The sequence below is a fragment of the Trematomus bernacchii genome, unplaced genomic scaffold, assembly GCF_902827165.1.
Source record: "Trematomus bernacchii unplaced genomic scaffold, fTreBer1.1, whole genome shotgun sequence".
NCBI classification, from domain to species: Eukaryota; Metazoa; Chordata; class Actinopteri; order Perciformes; family Nototheniidae; genus Trematomus; species Trematomus bernacchii.
In genome coordinates, this window is record NW_022987564.1 from 19,081,673 (window position 1) to 19,101,977 (window position 20,305).

The 20,305-nt window shown below is 39.4% G+C and overlaps 2 protein-coding genes across 3 annotated transcripts; one reads left to right on the forward strand and one right to left on the reverse strand.

Annotated features, from left to right (window-relative positions):
• Positions 1–442: 442 nt before the first annotated feature.
• tekt1 (tektin 1) lies at positions 443–5,294 on the reverse strand. The gene is made up of 8 exons (XM_034124855.1): positions 5,216–5,294; positions 3,900–4,085; positions 3,623–3,788; positions 2,808–2,936; positions 2,520–2,666; positions 2,132–2,357; positions 1,225–1,421; positions 443–641 (listed from the first exon to the last, which is right to left on the reverse strand). Exons 2-8 carry the CDS (start codon positions 4,063–4,065, stop codon positions 482–484), a joined length of 1,191 nt encoding a protein of 396 aa, XP_033980746.1. The 5' UTR covers positions 4,066–4,085; positions 5,216–5,294; the 3' UTR covers positions 443–481.
• Positions 5,295–11,551: 6,257 nt separating this feature from the next.
• On the forward strand, positions 11,552–19,972 carry LOC117478004 (nucleolar protein dao-5-like). Of its 2 annotated transcripts, none has more exons than XM_034124856.1 (18): positions 11,552–11,906; positions 12,765–12,887; positions 12,983–13,108; positions 13,194–13,316; positions 14,608–14,757; positions 15,254–15,307; positions 15,402–15,527; positions 15,610–15,732; positions 15,824–15,985; positions 16,076–16,279; positions 16,373–16,489; positions 16,805–16,924; positions 17,041–17,160; positions 17,311–17,436; positions 17,587–17,706; positions 17,847–17,942; positions 18,989–19,132; positions 19,218–19,972. In XM_034124856.1, the coding sequence occupies exons 1-18, from the start codon at positions 11,855–11,857 to the stop codon at positions 19,274–19,276; spliced, it is 2,145 nt and encodes a 714-aa protein (XP_033980747.1). In that variant the 5' UTR covers positions 11,552–11,854; the 3' UTR covers positions 19,277–19,972. The 2 variants fall into 2 exon arrangements, with proteins under 2 accessions (XP_033980747.1, XP_033980748.1); XM_034124857.1 differs by having other exon boundaries at positions 15,402–15,512.
• Positions 19,973–20,305: the final 333 nt, after the last annotated feature.

The window sequence follows — 20,305 nt, forward strand, 5'->3', positions numbered from 1 at the left end:
GTTGGCATGTCAAGTTGCAACAAGTCAGATTATGTTTATGCCCCTGAAATTTGGTACAACATCAATCAATTGCTGTAATGCTATGGGGATGTATGAAAATGTCCATATGTGTAAACTTAGGAGGACTGCCTGTGGCCCCAAAAGCACCAATTATGCACTTTTTCTTATTTCAAGGGCCAGTAATACAAATATGACATCTGCATGTGCCTTTTTACCATTTTGTATTTTGTGGTTAAGATTTTATCTGTGTTTCTACCAAATGTCAAGGCTCTCTAGGAGTTGTATTTATTAAGATTCTGAACGCTGAAAAGGGCTTCTTGCCTGATACATTTTTAGTGGGTGGAAATGACAAAAAACCTTTAACAAATAATTAAGTCATGGTTAAGTTATCAAGTCATTGAAACAATGTATTCCACGCTGCATGTCTGCAAATAGACACATATTATTTGAAGTGACCTTTATTTCAATAATTTCCAGTGGTTCAGAAGTTATGTATGATGATGGGCTCCCTGTGTTGGGCGCAGACGACCTCGTCGATGTACAGCGAGCTGCCCTTCCTCTCGATGTTCTCCTGCAGCTCCAGCTGGCAGCGCACCAGAGCCCTCTGCTGCTCCTCAGAGCGGGACGCCGCCTCGTGCAGTCTGAGAGCGCAGAGAGAGAGACACACAATGACTCGCTGGAGACGACTGAAAACATCTCTGAACAATAGCCTACATCAGCCAATACTGGAAGAAGTTACCATATTTATTTTTTGGAATCAGAAATGGCATGGATCTATACGTAATCCATCTAAATCAGACATTGACAACATGGTAGGCTAGGTAAAAAATATAAGAAAAAAAAATACATGTTTTCTTTCACTTCCATTTGCATCATCATAATGTTTGATTATTTCCACTTTGTTTTATTTATTTTAAGATTTGTTTTTGTTAAAGCCTGGCAAAAAAAACCTGTCCAAAACTTGAACAATAGCGGAGAATAGACATCCACAAATGCCATTTGATTCACAATAAAAAGATAACAGTTCACAGATAAGTTTTCCTTTTGTGTAATTCGTTTTTATATTTGCATATTGGTTTTATATTTATTAGTTTGGCGAGTTTATACATTTTTTTTATATTTGTGGAAAATGTTTTATGTTTACAGATTACACATTTACACACACTGTTGATGTGCTCACTCAAATACAATTTAGCCAAATCTATTCTGCAGCCCTGCCCTCACCTGTTGATGTGAGCATTGAGCTGCTGCACCTCGGCCAGCAGCTGGGTCTGGGCCGGGTCGTGGCACTGCTCTTTGCCCGGCCTCTGGCGGCGCAATACCAGCCGGGCCTGAGCCAAACTCAGGACGTGCTCGCTGTCTGAGACGGCCACCTGCAGGTCCTCTCTGGTCCTCTGCTCGCTGGCAAACTCAGACAGAATCTAGAGAGGAGAGAGGAGAGACACCCGGTTAACCTGTGTTTTCATTTAATGGTGAAATAAGAGGAAATCGCTAATCTGATATTAAGCTTCTTTCTTTTTGTTCTGTCTATTCTTAATGAAAGGATCATCTGGGCAAGTGATGATGGTGGCCATGTTTAATGGGCCGTCATCCTCAAAATAAAAAAGTTATATGTTTAATCTTACTTCAAGTGCTATTTATCAATCTACATTCTTTTGGTGTGAATTGCAAGCGTTGGAGATATGTGCTGTAGAGATGTCTGCCTTCTCTATAATGGCATATGGTGGTCAAAAGCTCCAAAAAAATACATTAAAAAAAAACTCAAAAGCAACTACTTTCTTTTGACCAAACCACACTTGGCCTCCATATCACTTCCCCCAAGGGAGCGTGCAACTCACAACAAAGTCAGTGGACTATTTGACTGGGTATTATTTTTTCTTGGTTATTTGTAAAGACATCACTATGGGCTTATCTCTACAATCGGCAACTCAACCCAAAACAATCTAGATTGATAAATAGCATTTCAGGTAAAAGAAAAAATATGCTTTTGATGGGACTGTCCCTTTAATAAAAATCAATACTGACATGATAAATCAAGCCAGTTCTTCTCTTTTACAACAGTTGCCTCCCACTTCCTTTCACCTCATTCCCTCTTTCTGCCGAATACACACCTCACATTCATCTGTATTACCTTAGCCAGCTGATCCTCCATCAGTCCCTTTGCAGACTTGATCTCCTGGACGTTGAGCTGAAATGTTTCTGTGGTGGCCTGGAACTGCTTCTGCATGTCGGCCAGCGTCTGCTCCAGGAGAGACTCCACCATGGCCCTCAGGGACAGAGAGTTGACCTGCTGCTGCTCTGCTTTGGCGATGTTGATGTCCGAGATGTTCTCCCACTGCTCTGGAGTCACTGTGAAGCTGAGAGAGGAGGGAGTTTAAAACAACTTATACAGACCTGGAGCTAACAAAATGTCTTTTTTTCTGTGCTGTAATGTAATTAATTGAAATCATGAATTTCAAAATAGCTTAGAAACTGCCTTTACACATATGTTATATTGTTTTCCTGGCTTTATGGTTTACCTCTGCAGAAGAGTTTGGGTGTTTTTGGGCCTCTGCTGGTTGTTGGTGGAGTGAGTGGTCATTAAGGCACACGAGTTGTCGATGCACTGAGCTGCAAACTTCTCCTTCAGATCCTGCTCCAGATGGTACTTAATGGATCGATTCAATCTGGAACACGAAGCAACATGTTCCGTGTTCATTTGCCGCGCCACGTATCTTGTGATTCGATTTTCTTATCAGTTTTATAGACAATTTACGTTAGAAAGGTAAGGTCCCCTGTATAGATCATACAAAGTTCTTCTTCCCTACCGTATCTGCTCAGTGATCTGCTCGGCTACACGGTGCAGAAGGGAAGCCACTCCCTCGATCACCCCCCTCTCCCTCAGCAGCTCTCTGTCCACCTCGTCATGGAGCCTCTCAGGAGGAACACGTTTCATTCTGAAAACCAGGGAACAACAAAAAACAATTATCACCTACTCATCCTTACTGATATTGGTTTTTTTAACATGTAAACTTCATAGTTAGAGAAAGTAGTGTAAAAGTTAGAACTTCATGATACCGAAAACTAGCAATAGCTCCCAATCCCAATACATATTGTGCATGTTTCTCCTGATGGTTCAAGCCTCACCTCCAGAGGTTAGAGAAGTATATTATACTTATGTAAAGAAGAAGTACCAGAGTGTAGGAATACTCTGTTACAAATAAAAGTCCTGAATTGTAAATGTTAATCAAGTAAAAGTGCAAAAGTATTTGCATCTAAATATAGTTAAAGTACCAAAAGTAAAAGTGCTCATTATGCAGATTGGTGCATTTCAGAATAATATATATGATATGAAGTATCAAAGCTGGTAAAGGTGCAGCTAGTTTGAATGACTTTGTATACTGCAGGGTAGCTTGTGAATTTACTCCAGGTGGAACTAAAGTCTGATTTAAGTGTTGAATATAATTCAAATCATGAATCAACATTTGAAAAGTAACTAAAGGTATTTAAAAAATGTAGTGGAGTAAAAGTAAACCATTAACCTCTGAATTGTAGTGGGGTAGAAGTACAAAGTAGCCAAAATGTAAATGTTACTTAAGTACAGTTCTTGAGTAGATGTACTTTACTTCACACCACCGCTCACCTCTCCTCCAGACAGACCACGGTGACCCTCAGAGGCTCTCTGCAGGCCCCCAGGGCTTTCCCCACTCTCCTCTGCAACTCTATGAGGACATCGATCTCCAGGATAATCTCCTCCAGCTTCAGCTCCAACTCCTTCTTCAGAAACTGGATGTCTCTGACCCGCTGATCTGAACAGCAGGGGGGGGGGGGGGGGGGGGGGGTAAGAAAAACAATTCAGCTCTGTGGTCTTTACAACATTATGTGTTAGAGCTACAGTGTTTATTTGTCTTCCTACTTACCTAGTTGCTTGTTGTCATCATTTTGCATGCGTTTGCACGCTTTGTCAGTATCCTGGATGAGCCTCTTGCATTCTGCTCTGAAGAGCACAGAGTGGTTCCGCATCACCTCGATATTCTCAAGATCAGGCCCAACACACTGCTGGATGCTACGGTCCGGGGTAGACATTATGCTCCTCTGGTAGGTCACTAAAAACATATATGAAAAAATTATTGGAAATGTGGCTGCCTTATGTTGAAAGATTAAGGAAAGCACTTCTAAAGTAAAGGGACATTAAGACATAATCACATCCAGTGCAAATGTATTGCATCCCACCTTAGTTAGTTGATATGAGATGGAACTAGAAACCAAAATCTCTTTATGTTCAGGGATCAAGTTTCAATTATTAGATAGATAGATACAAAATGATAACACATTTTTTAATTGATCATTTTTTTTTACAGCCACATATGAATTCTCTGGACAGATATTATGGCCATCTTTTGCCATAGAACATTTGACGTTTGCCTAAATACGACCTGCCACTGTAAGAGTATATTCTACATTGTATAACAACTCTTGTTTGAAAATGAATAGAAATATTTTAAAAGAAAAAAAAGACATCAAGTAAGCATTGTCGATCAACTTTGAGTATGTTTGAGCACCAAGCATCATTAATATAGACACAGAGTCCAGCTCCCCTCTCTGGTGTATACTTTGTAGCCTATTTAAGAACTTCGATATAGTTGTTATATGGGCCACTCTACCGAATTGGTTCAAAGTCAGGTTGGATATATTTTTGAAATAATAATAATAAAAAGGTTAAAAATAACCGTCATTGTATTTTCAGACTGTGTTGGAATGTTTTTCCTCTCCCACAATTGTCACTACAGAAACATAGAAATACAGTACAGTAAAAAAGTATTTTTACGAATATTTCTTGAAGGGTTTCACAATTAAATCAATCAAATAAAAAAAAAATGTTTAAACCAAGTTTTAAAGTTCAATTTATACAATTCATCAAAATCAAAATGCAATCTTTCTTTGTAAAAGGCATAATATGGATCATATTGATTCGAGAGTTGATGATTGATGAAATTGAACATACTGTACATTAAACCATGACAAACGTTATGTTGGCTAGTAAAGTAGCCCAGACAATTGTTTGTAGATAGCTAACATTTTAAACCGTTACATGTTTTGTTTACGTTAGCAAGCCCCAAATAACGTGGTTTATACTATTTTAGCTGTTATCTTGGTGTCAAACGAACATGAGAAATGTGTTTTTTTCTCACTAGCCTTATAAAAATACTTTAAAGAAAGTCATTTAATACCATACCTTGTTACTTGCAGTTGAAAAACACCCGGATAAAAGTGTCAGTGTGGATACCGTCTATGGTTTCGGCGGCCGAACTGCCTCTCAAATGTAATGTACAAAACAAATGGTTACTGTGGCAACGGAGAACACGTCATGGCGGAAACGGTCAATTTTCCAGAATAACTTTACATTAATAATAAGAAAATAAATATATTGACTGTTTTACACAATTCGTTGTGATTTTGAAAGTATTACAAAACATCTCTAAATTGTATTCTTTTTATTTTATCGAAACCCATCTAGAAATGGATTGAAAATAATCATGTTGAGAAACGTTAGAAAAAGCAATGGATTGTTACTGCCCTATGGAGAAATATAAAATAAAATGAAAGGCTATGTATTGGTGTTTCATGCAACAGAATAAAGGGCTGGATAGCTAAGATTTTGCAAATACAAATGTAGTAATACATTAATACAGAATAACCTTGTAGAGAATAAAATTCATTTTTTTGTATTGTCTTTTTCTTTATGGTGAGTTAGTTCAAAGTGCGGTCCTACAACAAGAGAAAAACGCTTTAACAAAACAATTAAGTATTCATGCATAGATAAATATCTATGTATGAATACTAAAATACTCTTAGTAAATACTAAGAGTATTTTATGCCTCACCCGGCCCGGACACGGAAAGGATTGACAGATTGATAGCTTTGAATACTAAGAGTATTTTATGGTCTATTTAAAAACACATTTAATTAGATAGTGATAAGCTAACTATATACAAAAGCAACATTTATAGGGTACTTTCTATTGGGAAGTAGCTGTCCCAAACCCTGACATCTACATTTCAATTTCTGTAAATACCACTTAAAACATTTTTTAGATGTTTTTAATTGATGTATTTCAAAGATCTTTATGATAAAGTTTAAACAGAAGTTGTAAGATTAACCCCTGCATTTTTGATCAGGCAGTGACACTTCTGTACCTCATGGTTGGATGGTAAGTAGCTAAATCCCATATACTTTTGAAATAAATCTGTTCCAAAATCTGAAAATCGGCGTGTAACCTTAAGAATTGACACTACCGCACAATTATGCTCTTCAAATAAGTAAACTTTTTGGGGTTTTATGCAAAGTATATGTTTTCATGTCTGTACACCTCTTCAAAGACGTGTATGCTAGCCATGTGCTTGCTAGCATTCTTTAGTTATGCTCAAAGTTATCTAGAATTGTAACTACCGAAACAGTAACTACCGAAACATATGGTAAAGTTTTGGTGGTGACATGATCATTTCATTAGTGACAAAATGGAATGGTAAGTAATTAACTCCCATCATTTTGAAATAAACGTGTTCTAAAGCCTGAACATCAGTGTGTAACTTTAAGAATGGAACACATCATCTCTTAAAGTGGACCTATCATGCTATATTTGAATAATATATTGTAGGGCCATACCTATATAAGGTATATTTATATGTTTTCTTTTTCAAAATACCAAACAGATCATGCATTTTAACCATGCCTCATTTCCACCCTGTCTTTGCATGCGCTGCAGCTGACCACGCCCCCCTGCAAAGGAGGGGGCCGAGTTACGAGCGTCGTTACCATGCTGTTACCATGCCACGGCAACCTCTCATTCCCCTGATAGGTCAGCTCCTCCGTCCTGACGTCAGAGAAATGTTCAAATCTGGATCAGTCTGTATCAGATCCGTTGCAGCCCCGTTTTTAGAGATTTGGGTATGGAGGAAAAGAGAGAGGGTTGTGTTTTCTGACACTTGGTGAGTTCCCTGGAACACCGGGGACACATATTCATGTATAAAAGACGTACAAAAGTGCATTTTGCATGATAGGTCCCCTTTAAATAAAGTACACTTTTTGGGGTTTTATGCAACATATTATGTTTGCAAAGCTATTCCTATAGCCATGTGTTTTGCTCACAGACTATATATATATTGCTAGAGGTTCCTGGAATCTGGTCACGGGAAAGGGCCTGCCGACAGCGTTGGAGCCATGAAGAGAACTGCTGATTCACAGGTAGCCATAGCAGTATGGCTCCTGTGTATATACATATATATATATTAGGGCTGTCAGTCGATTAAAATATTTAATCGCGATTAATCGCATGATTGTCCATAGTTAATCGCGATTAATCGCAAATTAATCGCAAATTTTTTATCTGTTCTAAATGTACCTTAGAGGGATATCTTTCAAGTTTGTAATACTCTTATCAACATATGAGTGGACAAATATGCTTTATATGTTTGTTTATTATCATTTGAACAATGACAAATATTCTCATGAATATTAAACACAACAACCTCTGAACATTACAAATATTCGCTTCAATTCAACCTGGAACCTCTCTCATACAATAATACTGTGTGTGTGTGTGTGTGTGTGTGTGTGTGTGTGTGTGTGTGTGTGTGTGTGTGTGTGTGTGTGTGGACACTGTGATGGATCGTTGAAGCTATGTGCAGCTCAAGGCATATATGCTCCAACGGGAGCTGCCTGGATGCTGCAATCATGTTGCGCGTACTATCCGTGCTGAGTGTGCTGCGTACAATGTCCCACTGTCTGGCTACCTGCATAAAGTCAAGTGCTCGGCGCAGTTGTCGGCGAAATGTCATTGAAACAGCTCCTTATATCCGTTAGCGCAGCTAGCTAGCACCAGATGCTAACAACAACAACACGTAAGGTGTGCCTCGCTCGCGCGAGTCGCGCCACACATACACACTCCCTCCCGGTCCTCCCGATGGCCAGTCCGGGCCTGCCAGTGAGCGTGGAAGTGTGGTCTGCCACAAGCGGGCGGTAGGAGCGGGGCTGTCAGCATCAGCTTGTCGATGGTATTTTAAACTCGATGCGCTCTGAAACTACGGCGGCCGAGGACAAAAAATACACATGCGTTAATTGCGTTAAAATAATTAGTGGCGTTAATTCTTTTTTGCGTTAACGCGTTATTAACGCGTTAACTTGACAGCCCTAATATATATATATATAATATATATTCATATAAATATATATATACAATTTCAGATACAAACAAGTGTGAGAGCACTCTCATAATAACGTAACACTATCAGAGACTGGATATATCCCCCCCCCCCCTCTCTCTGGTCGCTACAATGGGGAATTGAAATTACGGGCCAACATTTGTATTTACAATTATTAAAAGTAAGCAGAGGACACCAAACCAACTGAGACCCGTCTGTCTGCCGCATCTACGCATACACATGCAGCTACACACTGTACAACACACCCACACACTGTACCACACACACCTACAGCTCCTCAAGCATATAATATCAGGATACAGCCGTTGTGTATTTTATTATGTGAAGCACTAAATGGTTTTAGAAAAATATCGACTGTGTTTGTAGATATCTACTAAACTAAAGCATACAAATAAAGATTGTCATTTAGGCCTGTTATATATATTACTGAGTGATATATATTATACACACTGCTCTGCTTTCTGCCCGGCCCTCAGCAGCTGTTCTCACTGTTAACATCGAGTCGCGATTAAAGCAGTTAAAATAATATCCAGGGGATGCAGTTTGCAGAGCTGTCATTGGTTGAGATAAGTCAGTACATCAGTGTATCCTCGGTTATAGCTCCTCCAGAGAGCCTCCTCGATGCTCGATCCTCGATGTGCATTTAGAGAAATTAGATGTCCTTCAACATGGCGCGCTGAAATCTATTTCCGGGTCACTACCGGAGGACCGAGGAGTCGAGGAGTCGAGGAGGTGGAAATTAGATCAATGGGATCAATCCCTGGAGTTAATTCACAATCTTCTAAGCATTAAAAGGGGACCTATCATGCAAAATGCACTTTTTGATGTCTTTTTGTGTCCCCGGTGTGTCAGGGAACTCACAAAGTGTCAGAAAACAAAACCCTCTCTCTTTTCCTCCGCACCCAAATCTTTAAAAACGGGGAACAACGGAGCTGATCCAGATTTGCGTCCGATATGACGTAATATCTGAAATGTGGATCCACGGCCCTATCAGAAACGTTGCTATCAGGAACAATGCAGGACGTGTTTTGGACGTAATATGGTCTTTGTTTACATTAGCAAGCATCGTTAACACTCAGAGCTAACCTGTACTGGACAGAGTATTTGTAAAAAAGCAGGAAATAAGAAAAAGGAACTCACCTTGTGGTAAACCCGCAAGAATAGCAGCATTTGAGCTCCATACTGTTTCAGAAATAATGATGTTGATGTGGTTTGGAACATAATATGGCATTTAATCACGGCAGCATTAGCTGTATCTCATAGAATTCTGAGCAGGCATTAGCTCCCCCTCCTCTTTTTTTTTTTTCAAGCTAAGGACCCCGAACCTGCAGGCCTGAAATAGAGGGATATGAGGGATGTCTAAAATGCATGATCTGTTTGGTATTTTGAGCAAAACACATTATAGACATGTTTTTTTATTTATCTGATATATGCCTGATATGCCTAAAAATAGCATAATATGAGACCTTTAAATAAAGTAACTCAGTTTGCTAGTTTTGCTAGTGGAGCCTCGCAGATGGGGGTGCTGCAGCCCCCTCAGCATCCCCCCCTTCCCGCGTCCATTCGTGATGTCTCGCTGTCTCGCAGACCCCACGCAGCAAGCAGGAAATGAACCCAGCTCACACTGTCCGCTCCTCGCAGCAGCGAGCCGCGCAACGTCCCGCCAACACGGCACCCAGACCCCACGCAGCATTCTCATCTGTTTGTCCTTACTGGTGTCATTTTCTGGTTGCTAACGCCATTGTAACACATAATCACTGATGTTCCGCTGTAACGGTGGTAGACCATAGTGGTAGACTCATCAGAACAGAGTGGGCGAGCTGCAGGGGCGCCGGAAGCAGGGGGGCCAAGGGGCCCCCCCACTTTACAGCCTTGCCCCACATTTTTGCAGCGGCGGATGCCGCGGAACACTGTACGTCCCGTTTCAATAATTCCCCTCTACTCTAAAGTCGCATCTAAAAAGAACGCTATCTGATCTAGCTGTGTATATTTTGTTATTTTTGCAAATTGAGGAGATGATAAGACAATCTCATTAGCTACAGGCAGCAACAGAGGCTCATATATTGCATTAGGTCAAATAAAGCAGGCACACATAACAGGAAGAATATGTACATTTTAATCCAATCAAAGAGGACATTGTCACGACATTCAAGATATGTTTCTTTGCTACGTTGTTCTGTGTCAGCCTTGATATCGCAAACATGTCAGAAGAACCAGCGCATAATTAAATAAAATACAGTCAACAACTTCAATGTCACATCCCTGACATCCACAACTCCGGAGCCTGGCCCTTCAACCCTAGAACCATGCAGCGCAGCCAGATGAACCGCAAAGCAGCAACTCTGCGACCGCTGAGACTGTCAAAACCGCCGGCATCGTTGAACCGAAACAAGCTGGTTCCGACTGCGTGGAGGTTTGTTGTCGGGACACTGAGAAGGGTAAAGCTGCACAGCTAATTGTAGAAAAAAAGGAGACCGCTAGATCGTTTGGGCAAAGAGAAAGGTACTTCAATGCAGAATGGTACAAAAACAGAGAGTGCTAATTCTTTGCAAAACCACTAAACGAGCCTTCTGTGAAATATGCAGATTTGCTGCTGTCAAACGGCTTGTAACTTTCTCCAAATGTGGAGATGACAGCTTTGTAAATTCCGGAGTTAATAACTGGAAAAAGTGCCCAAGCCTCCTGGACAGCCACGAAAAGTCTCATTTTCACAGAGTGTGTTAAAAAAAAGTGCTAAATGCATAAATTAATGTCTTCTTCTTCTGTTTGCTTTAATACAGGCTACGTAGTTATGCAGCGCCCCCACTGCCAGTAAATGGAACTACTACAAGGAACCCTGTTAATTATGTGCAGTTATTTCACAACTTTTATTATATACACCTTGAAAAAATTACCGAGGTCCGGACCTCGGTGACCTCAATGGTGGATATGGCCATGCCTGTAGCCAGAGGCGGAGTGATTACCACTCCGCTAGTGCCTGTAGATTTAGCATTTCTTTGACCATCATTTGACAGTGTCAAAAAGTGTGTGTCAAATTGACACACACTTTTTGCCCCCACCCCCCCCACTTCTGAAATGAATCCGGCGCCGCTGGCGAGCTGACCAATCAGAGCACAGTGGGCTCACAGGGGGGGGGGGGGCAGGAGCTCCAACAACAAGCCGTTTAGGAAAGAGAGTGAATACACATACTATACAGAGATGCTGTATGGGAAACCAATGTGAGTTTGGAAAATTGTGCAATTTTCCAAACTCACATTGGTTTCCCAATCTGCCCCCCTGCCCGATCTGTACTGCGCATGTGCGAGATGGTCCGCCATTTTGGACAACTCCGTACGGCAACCCAACTAGGATACTCGCACATGCGCACTGCAGATAGGGCAGGGTAGTGACAAATACGACACGGTGGAAAACAAACCAAACCTGAAAATAAGACATTAATGATGACTGGAGAAACTGGATTTTAAAGCGTGTTTGATGACACTCTATGGCACAGGGACTGTCGTTTAAGTATCGCGGACCAGCTCACTTAACTGCTGGTGACAACAATCACAACAAACATTTAGCTAACTCAGAGGCTAACAGCTGCAGTGCAGTTCAAGCAGATTGGCGCGTTTCGGATGCAGAGCATTGATTAACTCGTACTGAGCAACACCATGGACTGCAACACGGCGGACGTTCCTAGTCAAGTGGCTGAAGACCCTCCAGGTTGTTAGCCTTACTATTTGTTTGTTTTGTTTATTTAACGCTAATTCATATCCAAACGATGTATTGGACTGCGTTGCAGCTAAAAGCTAAAATTAGCTTACAGTATTGAAGTAAAACACTACCACAACTGCTTTTACGTGTGTGTATTTGAACAGTTAAGATGGTAGAGTTTCAAACTGACTAATACAATGAAATTATTTACCAGGATAGTATTTAAGAGAGTTTGATAGGATTAACAGTGTTGAAAGTAGTTAAAACGGTCTACTGTAGATGGGTAAAATGTTATAGTAACGTTACTTTTATTTCTCAATTATTTTTAACTGTTGTATTGCTACTATTACTTGAAATAAACTCTGTAACTACAGGCGACAAACAATCATCCTTATGCTGTAACTTTAATATAGAAAAAAAAGGAAATGTGTGCAATGTGTTAGTAGATTAACTTGTATGCACTATAGTGGTCTATACTAGTGGTACTACTGGTAAAAAGCTGTGGCGGGGAGTTGTTTAAGCACTGTACCTCAGTAAAATGTTATGGTACTTTTGATTTCAGAACTTGTCCCCAAAGTATTTTTAACTGTTCTATTACAACTTTTACTTATATGTCGAATAAATCCACATTTGTATTGCTCAATTGTGGACATGCCTTATTTTTAGTCTCTAAGTATCTGTTAAAGAGTGTTAAACTTTAAATACATTTCTGAGTCAAATGTTTAGTCACTTCCAATATCTGGAAAATACTTTCTTAAATCAGATAATGCATTTGGTAGAAATGTTTTGTTAAACTTTTATGATCATTTTAATAGACCAAATTTGTAATGTTATTATTGTTATTCATCCCATTGTGTCTCTGATCAGGGAACACCTGCTCTGAAGACTACGTTCCTCTCTCAAAGCTCCAGGCCAAGCCAGACATTGAGGAGAAGCAGTCACATGAAAACACACACAGCTCGAGCATTAAGTCAAAACAGGACACACGTGGTGAGTTCAAAACAATAAAACAGACTGCCAACAATTTGTGATGGTTAAAAGCTAAGGTAATACACGTTGTATGTTAATGTCTTCCCCTGTTTTAGCTTCTGATGACCCCTCAGATGATGAGCCTTTGATAAAAAATAAAAAAGTCTCTGCTCCAGCTGAGGAAGTGGAGGAAAAAGACAACACGTCACTCAAATCAAATGGCACAAGTGACAAGAAAGCAGGTTGTTACATAATCATGTCACTTACAACATTTCAGCTGTCTATAAAGTATGACTTTAAATCTTTTGATATATTTATACGTTTCAGATATGAATACAGATGATGACTCGGACGATGAGCCTCTCATAAGAAAGTCCAAAATGCCCTCAAAAGCTGCAAAGAAGCATTCCTCGGTCTCTCCAAAAAAATCAGTTGATTTGAAGAAGAAAGGTAACATAATATTGTGTGTATACCAGCCACTTTATTAGGTACACCTTGCTAGTACCGGGTTGGACCCCCTTTTGCCTTCAGCTTCACCTTAATTCTTTGTGGCATAGACTCAACAAGGTGCTGGAAACATTCCTCAGAGATTTTGGTCCATATTGACATGATAGCAATCACGCAGTTGCTGCTGATTGGTCGGCTGCACATCCATGATGCAAATCTCTCGTTCCACCAAATCCCAAAAGTGCTCTATTGGATTGAGATCTGCTGACTGTGGAGGCCATTTGAGTGACAGTAAACTCATTGTCATGTTCAAGAAACCAGTTGGAGATGATTTGAGCTTTGTGACATGGCACGTTATCCTGCTGGAAGATGGTTACACTGGTCATAAAGGGATGGACATGGTCAGCAAAAATACTTAGGTAGGCTGTGGCGTTTTAACCATGCCCAAGGGGCCCAAAGTATGCCAAGAAGATATCACCCACACCATTACACCTCCACCACCAGCCTGAACCGTTGATAGAAGCCAGGATGGATCCATACTTTCATGTTGTTTCCACCAAACTCTGACCCTGTGGTCCTAATGTCGCAGTAGAAATCGAGACTCATCAGACCAGGCAACATTTTTCCAATCTTCTATTGTCCAATTTTGTTCAGCCTGTGCAAATTGTAGCCTCAGTTTCCTGTCCGTAGCTGACAGGAGTGGCAACCTGTGTGGTCTTCTGCTGCTGTAGCCCCTCTGCTTCAAGGTTCCACGTGTTGTGCGTTCAGAGATGGTCCTCTGCATACCTTGGTTGTAACGAGTGGTTATTTTAGTTACTGTTGCCTTTCTATCACCTTTAACCAGTCTGGCCATTCTCCTCTGACCTCTGGCATCAACAAGGCATTTTTGCCCAGAGAACTGCCGCTCACTGGATATTTTCCCTTTTCGGACCATTCTCTGTAAACCCTAGAGATGGTTGTGCGTGATAATCCCAGTAGATCAGCAGTTTCTGAAATACTCAGACCAGCCGTCTGGCACAACACCCATGCCATGTTCAAAGTCACTTAAATCACCTTTCTTCCCCTTTCTGATGCTCTGTTTGAACTTCACCAGGTCGTCTTGACCATGTCTATATGCTTAAATGCATTGAGTTGCTGCCATGTGATTGGCTGATTAGATATTTGTATTAACAAGCAGTTGAACAGATGAACCTAATAAAGTGGCCATTCAGTGTGTCCATCTACATTGACATGCAACAGAAAGGTGTTGTTCTCTGTAGCAGACACGTAATTGTAACTACCATTATTTACACAGAATCACTGGATAACGATGATGATGATTCGGATGATGAGCCTCTGAGTAAACCTGGCAAGAAACATTCCCAACTTGAGAAGAAGTCACCATCTAGGACTCCTAGAAAAGCGGCCTCAGTCAGATCACAAAGGAACGCAGCAAGGAAAAAGGGTAGGAGTTCAAACTTCTAGTATTTAGAAACTTTACTACTCTATATCTCAATACTTTTCCCCCCCTTTACAAACATATTTTTAAGTATAATACAAACAGGTTAAACTTGACTTGTGCATTGATCAATAGTCATCTATAAGCAACATATTTGCTTTGCTAACAAAACTCAAGTACTTTCACTACATATTTTTGATTGCAGGAGTGGTCACTAACTTATTTATAGGCTACTGTTTTATGACAATGTTTACTTAAGTTACCTAGTTAAGGAAATATTTTGTTATGACTGTTTTGGGGATATGCCTTGTTTTCAGTCTCGTTAACTATACACGCATTTCTGAGTTGGCTATAAGTAGTGGAAAATACGTACTTAAATCAGGATATGTATACTAGAAAAAAGGGAGTTTTGTTGGGTCCAAATATATTGTTGAACTTGTAAATCATTTTACCAGACCAAAATGTAAATGTTATTACTGTTTTCTTCATCATGTCTGATCAGAGAATAACAGCTCCTGCTCTGAAGACGACGTTAACTCAAAAAAGGACGAACAAGGTGAGTTAAAAAAATAAGACTGACTTTCAACAGTTTGTAACAGTTCAAAGCTAAGCTGATGCATTCTATAATTGTATTCCTTCCCCTGTTTTAGCTTCTGATGACCCTTCAGATGACGAGCCTTTGATAAAAAAGAAAAAAGTCTCTGCTCCAGCTGAGGAAGTGGAGGAAAAAGACAACAAGTCACTCAAATCAAATGGCAAAAGTAACAAGAAAGCAGGTTGTTACATAATCATGTCACTTACAACATTTCAGTCGGTAAAGTTTGGCTTTAAATCTTTTTATATATCTAAACGTTTTAGATAAGAATACAGATGATGACTCCGACGATGAGCCTCTCATAAGAAAGGCCAAAAAGCCCTCAAAAGCTGCAAAGAAGCCTTCCTCGGTCTCTCCAAAGAAATCTGTTGTTACTAAGAAGAAAGGTAACATATGTTCTCTACATTGACATGCAACAGATAAGGGCTTTTCTCTGTTGAAGAAACTTATTTGTACTTACTTGCTTTTCTCACCCAGAATCAATGGATGACGATGATGACTCTGATGATGACTCAGATGATGAGCCTCGGAGTAAATTTGGCAAGAAACATTACCCCCAACGTGAGAGAAAGTCACCTGGGACTCCTAGAAAAGCGGCCCCAGTCGTCAGATCAAAAAGGAACTCGGCAAGGAAAGAGGGTATGAGTGAAAATGTGCAAGTCAAAAGTAATCAAAAATGCTTTACTTGTAATACTTTCACCAAATATTTATATGTTTTGTTTGTTGTAGTTAAATACGCAGAGTCTTCCGGTGACAGCTCAGATGCTGAACCAACAATGAAGAGGAAGTTGAAGTTTAAGGCGCCTAAAGACAGCAGCTCCGGTGATGAGGATGTGCCCTTGGTGAATCTGGTTGCCAAAAAGAAGGAACCAGTGAAGAAAAACACAAAGAAGAAAACTGCAGCACCAGGCAGAGGGTCCACAAAGAGACGAGGTACTGTAGCAGGAATCATGACATGATCAAAACATGATACTGTTTTGTAGGTGACATTTTAATATCCTTACTTCTGTGGCTGTTGTTTGGCAGGATCCTCTGATGAAAGCTCAGAGGATGAACCCTTGAGTAATCTTTCGGAAAAGGACAAACAAACCAAAAAGGCTTCACCTCCGAAGAGTAACACAAGGTCAAAAAAGACAGTGTCAGGTAAAGAGCCCAGCCCAGCCAGTGTTAGCCAGTTGAAGTGACAGAAAAGAAAACACATTTTTTCTTGTCTTTTATTAATATTAAAATAATTACAACTTTTTGTATTTGATTTCTAATTGTGTTATCTCATTCAAAGGTAATACAAAGGGATATACAACAAATTGAAAAGACAGGAAAATAAATACAGGAATACAAATTCTTTAAGCATTGTGTATTCTGTAGTATTACAGTATTTTACATTATAGAAAGAATAGATTAAAACAATGGATTTCAATTTTCTGTCAATCATTTATGTTTGATTCATATTTTTTTTAGAGTCGACAAGCGATAGTCCGGACGATAAACCCCTGATTAATCTTGGGAAAAAGAAGAGCACAGACAGACAAACAAAAGTCGAACCGAAGGCTTCACCTGCGAAGAAGAAGAGGAACGCAGGTGACAGAAAATGAAAATGAACACAGTGGAGATAATGTGGTTCCTCAGCAAAAACTTGACTGGATAAACAAATATTTACGTCTGTGATTGATGTGTTTTTATTACTTCTTTTTCAGAGTCGATAAGTGACAGCTCAGATGATGAACCCTTGGTTTATTACCAGAAAAAGAAAACTGCACGCAAACAAACAAAAAAAAAGGCTTCACCTGCAAAGAAGAAGAAGAAGAAGAACACAGGTGACAGAATCTGCATATAACGACACCAACAGTGGAGACCATTTAGTTGCTCAGCAAGAGTCTTCACTGGATAGAAGAATATCTAAGAACATTTTTATAGTAGGACATTCCTATTATGCTTTCTATTTATTTTACTTTAATTATTTTCAGAGACGAAAAGCGACAGCTCAGATGATGAACCCTTGATTAATGTTGGGAAAAAGAAAACCTCAGACAGACAAACAAAAAACAAAACAAAGGCTTCACCTGCAAAGAAGAAGAAGAAGAAGAACACAGGTGACAGAATCTGCATATAACGACACCAACAGTGGAGACCATTTAGTTGCTCAGCAAGAGTCTTCACTGGATAGAAGAATATCTAAGAACATTTTTATAGTAGGACATTCCTATTATGCTTTCTATTTATTTTACTTTAATTATTTTCAGAGACGAAAAGCGACAGCTCAGATGATGAACCCTTGATTAATGTTGGGAAAAAGAAAACCCCAGACAGACAAACAAAAAACAAAACAAAGGCTTCACCTGCAAAGAAGAAAAAGAACGCAGGTGATTGTAAAATCATACACACAGTGAAAATAATGTGGTCCTAAAAGCAATAGTCCTCACTGGATAAAGAATATTCAAGAACATGTAGAATTGTAAAGCATCTAATATTGTGTGTCATGCATTTGTGTTTTATATTTCAGAGGGGACCAGCAGCAGCTCAGATCTCTCCGATGGAGGCTCGGACTATGAACCCTTATGGCGCATTTCCACCACACGGTCGGCCTCGGCCTCGCTCGGTATGGCTAGGCCGCGTTGGGCCTCGTTAGGGCCGGCTCACTTCATGCTGCGCTTCCATTACAGTTTAGGAACTGGGGTAGTATCTATAGTAACGCAGTGTAGGCGGAGCCGTGACGTCATCTTCAATGAGAACCCCAGAAAAACAACACAGCCGTTAGCTGTTAGCACTCAGAGCTCACAGCTCCTCATATCTGTACAGAAACTAGACAAAAGTTAAACAAGTACAAACCACAGACTGCCTGTGTCATGGTGAATACAGTCGCTGCTTTATTTATGTCTGTATAGGCCGTTGTTGTGAGTGTGGACGGTCGGAGCATATACTGCGTTAGCTTAGCCAATCTCCATCTAGAAAAACACGAATTTTAAAAGGTTTTTCGCCTGCCGTCTGTCTGCAGACTTGCCAAAGCATTAATTCATGGTTTTTACTAACCGGTATCAGTATGTTGTTACTTCGGCATCATTTTGAAACGTGTATTACAATTAAATCACGGTCAAATATGTCCATCTTGTTGTTGTTGTAGCCCCCTTGCCAGCGATTCTCTCTCTAGTTTAGCATACTCAGCCCGACTCAGCCCTGTTTGTTGGCCTCGATAGAACCACGATTTTGTCGGGCCAGAAAAGAGGTGAAAAAGTACCCCCGGGCCGGAACTAGGCCTAGTGGAAATGCAACCAAAAACGGGCCCGGCACGACACGGCACGCTTAAACCGCGCTCCAGTTAATCTTGTAAAAAGACAAAGTACAGGCAAACAAACGAAAGCTTCACCAGCAAAGAAAAAGAGGAACACAACTCCCAAAAAGCCAAAAAAGAAGAATGTTTCAGGTAAAAAGTCTTGGCTAGTAAAGATATATAAACAGAGTTAAAATACATAGCATAACAAAAAGAGTGTAGGACCATTTCTAGAGGCCAGACGATGTGTTCCTAAAAATAAAACACGAAAATAAATATGAAAGAAAATGTAGTATTGTGAAGATTTTATTTATTTAATTTATCAATCTGGGTTTTTTAGTTATTAGCCATATTTATGTATAATTCTTTTTCTTCAGCGTCTTCAAGCAACAGTTCCGACGATGAGCCTTTATTCGAAGCAGCTAAACACCCACAAGTGACCAAACTCATGAGAATAATCCTGGAGAGGTGTGATCTGGAAGAGGCCGGAGACATAGGAGGCCTGCACAAAACCAGTCCAGGTACTTATTACATAATCAAGTCATTGTATATGTTACTATAAAACCTGAAAAAAAAGACTAATGTTATTCCTACACTCCAAAACAGAAAAAAAGATTCCTGATGATGAAATGATCTCGAACATCGACTCACCAGAAGAAGAATAAACAGATGAAATTATGGTGTTTTTTTGATAGTTTTATTGTTGACATCTTCCAGAGAGATAGCTCCTTAAAGAATCCCACTGGTATTGTTAAGTTTAAATGTGTGTTTTGTAAACAGTACATACATTAGGTGTTGGTAAATTTACTCAAAATTTTTTTTGTAACTGGGACCAGGTTTAGCAGGTTCCTGACAAATATTTGATGTCGTCTTTTATGTTCTTTTACTATTTTTAATATTGTTATACTAACTGTGTTCTCTCTGGTTTTTAAAGAATATTTTAACACATTGATGTAAGTGATATTTGTGCTTTCATATGAACATTTTACTGTGATTGTCAAGTCAATCAATGATTTTTGCACACTGAAATCACGAATGTGTTTAAATTTGAGTGAATGAGTCACAAATTTAATTTTGACTCAATTCAACATTTTGACATTGGGCTGCAGTTGAACAATTTCTCAAAAGAGGATTTTACTGTTGGAAAATTATTTATATTGTTCATTCAATGTTTTAATATTCCACTCACGTTCGACCCATATGTTAACAGAGCCAATTGAAAGAAAGAAAATACTGTTCAAAAGCAATTTGTCTTGTTCAACAAACCAAAATTGAAACATAGTAGGACATTGTTTTTGTATTAGTTGGTGTGTTTAATCCAGTATCGTATAGAAGAAAAAATAAAGTTTTTTTTAAATTTCTACCAAAAGTAAAAGTACTTATTATGCAGATTGGCCAATTTCGGAATGATATATATATATATATATATATATATATGTTTTCATTATAAATATTGATGCATTAATAGGTTTATAATAGCTTGTAAGGTGGAACTATTTATTATTATTTTATTTACTGCTGGGTAGTTTGTGAATTTTAATCCAGGTGTAACAAAAGTCCTATTTAAGTGCTGAGTATGTTTTATATCATTAATCCATATCTACAAAATAACTTAAGGTATTAAATAAATGTGGTGGAGTAAAAGTACAATACTTAGCTGGAATTGTAGTAGGCTATAATAACAGTAGCAGAAA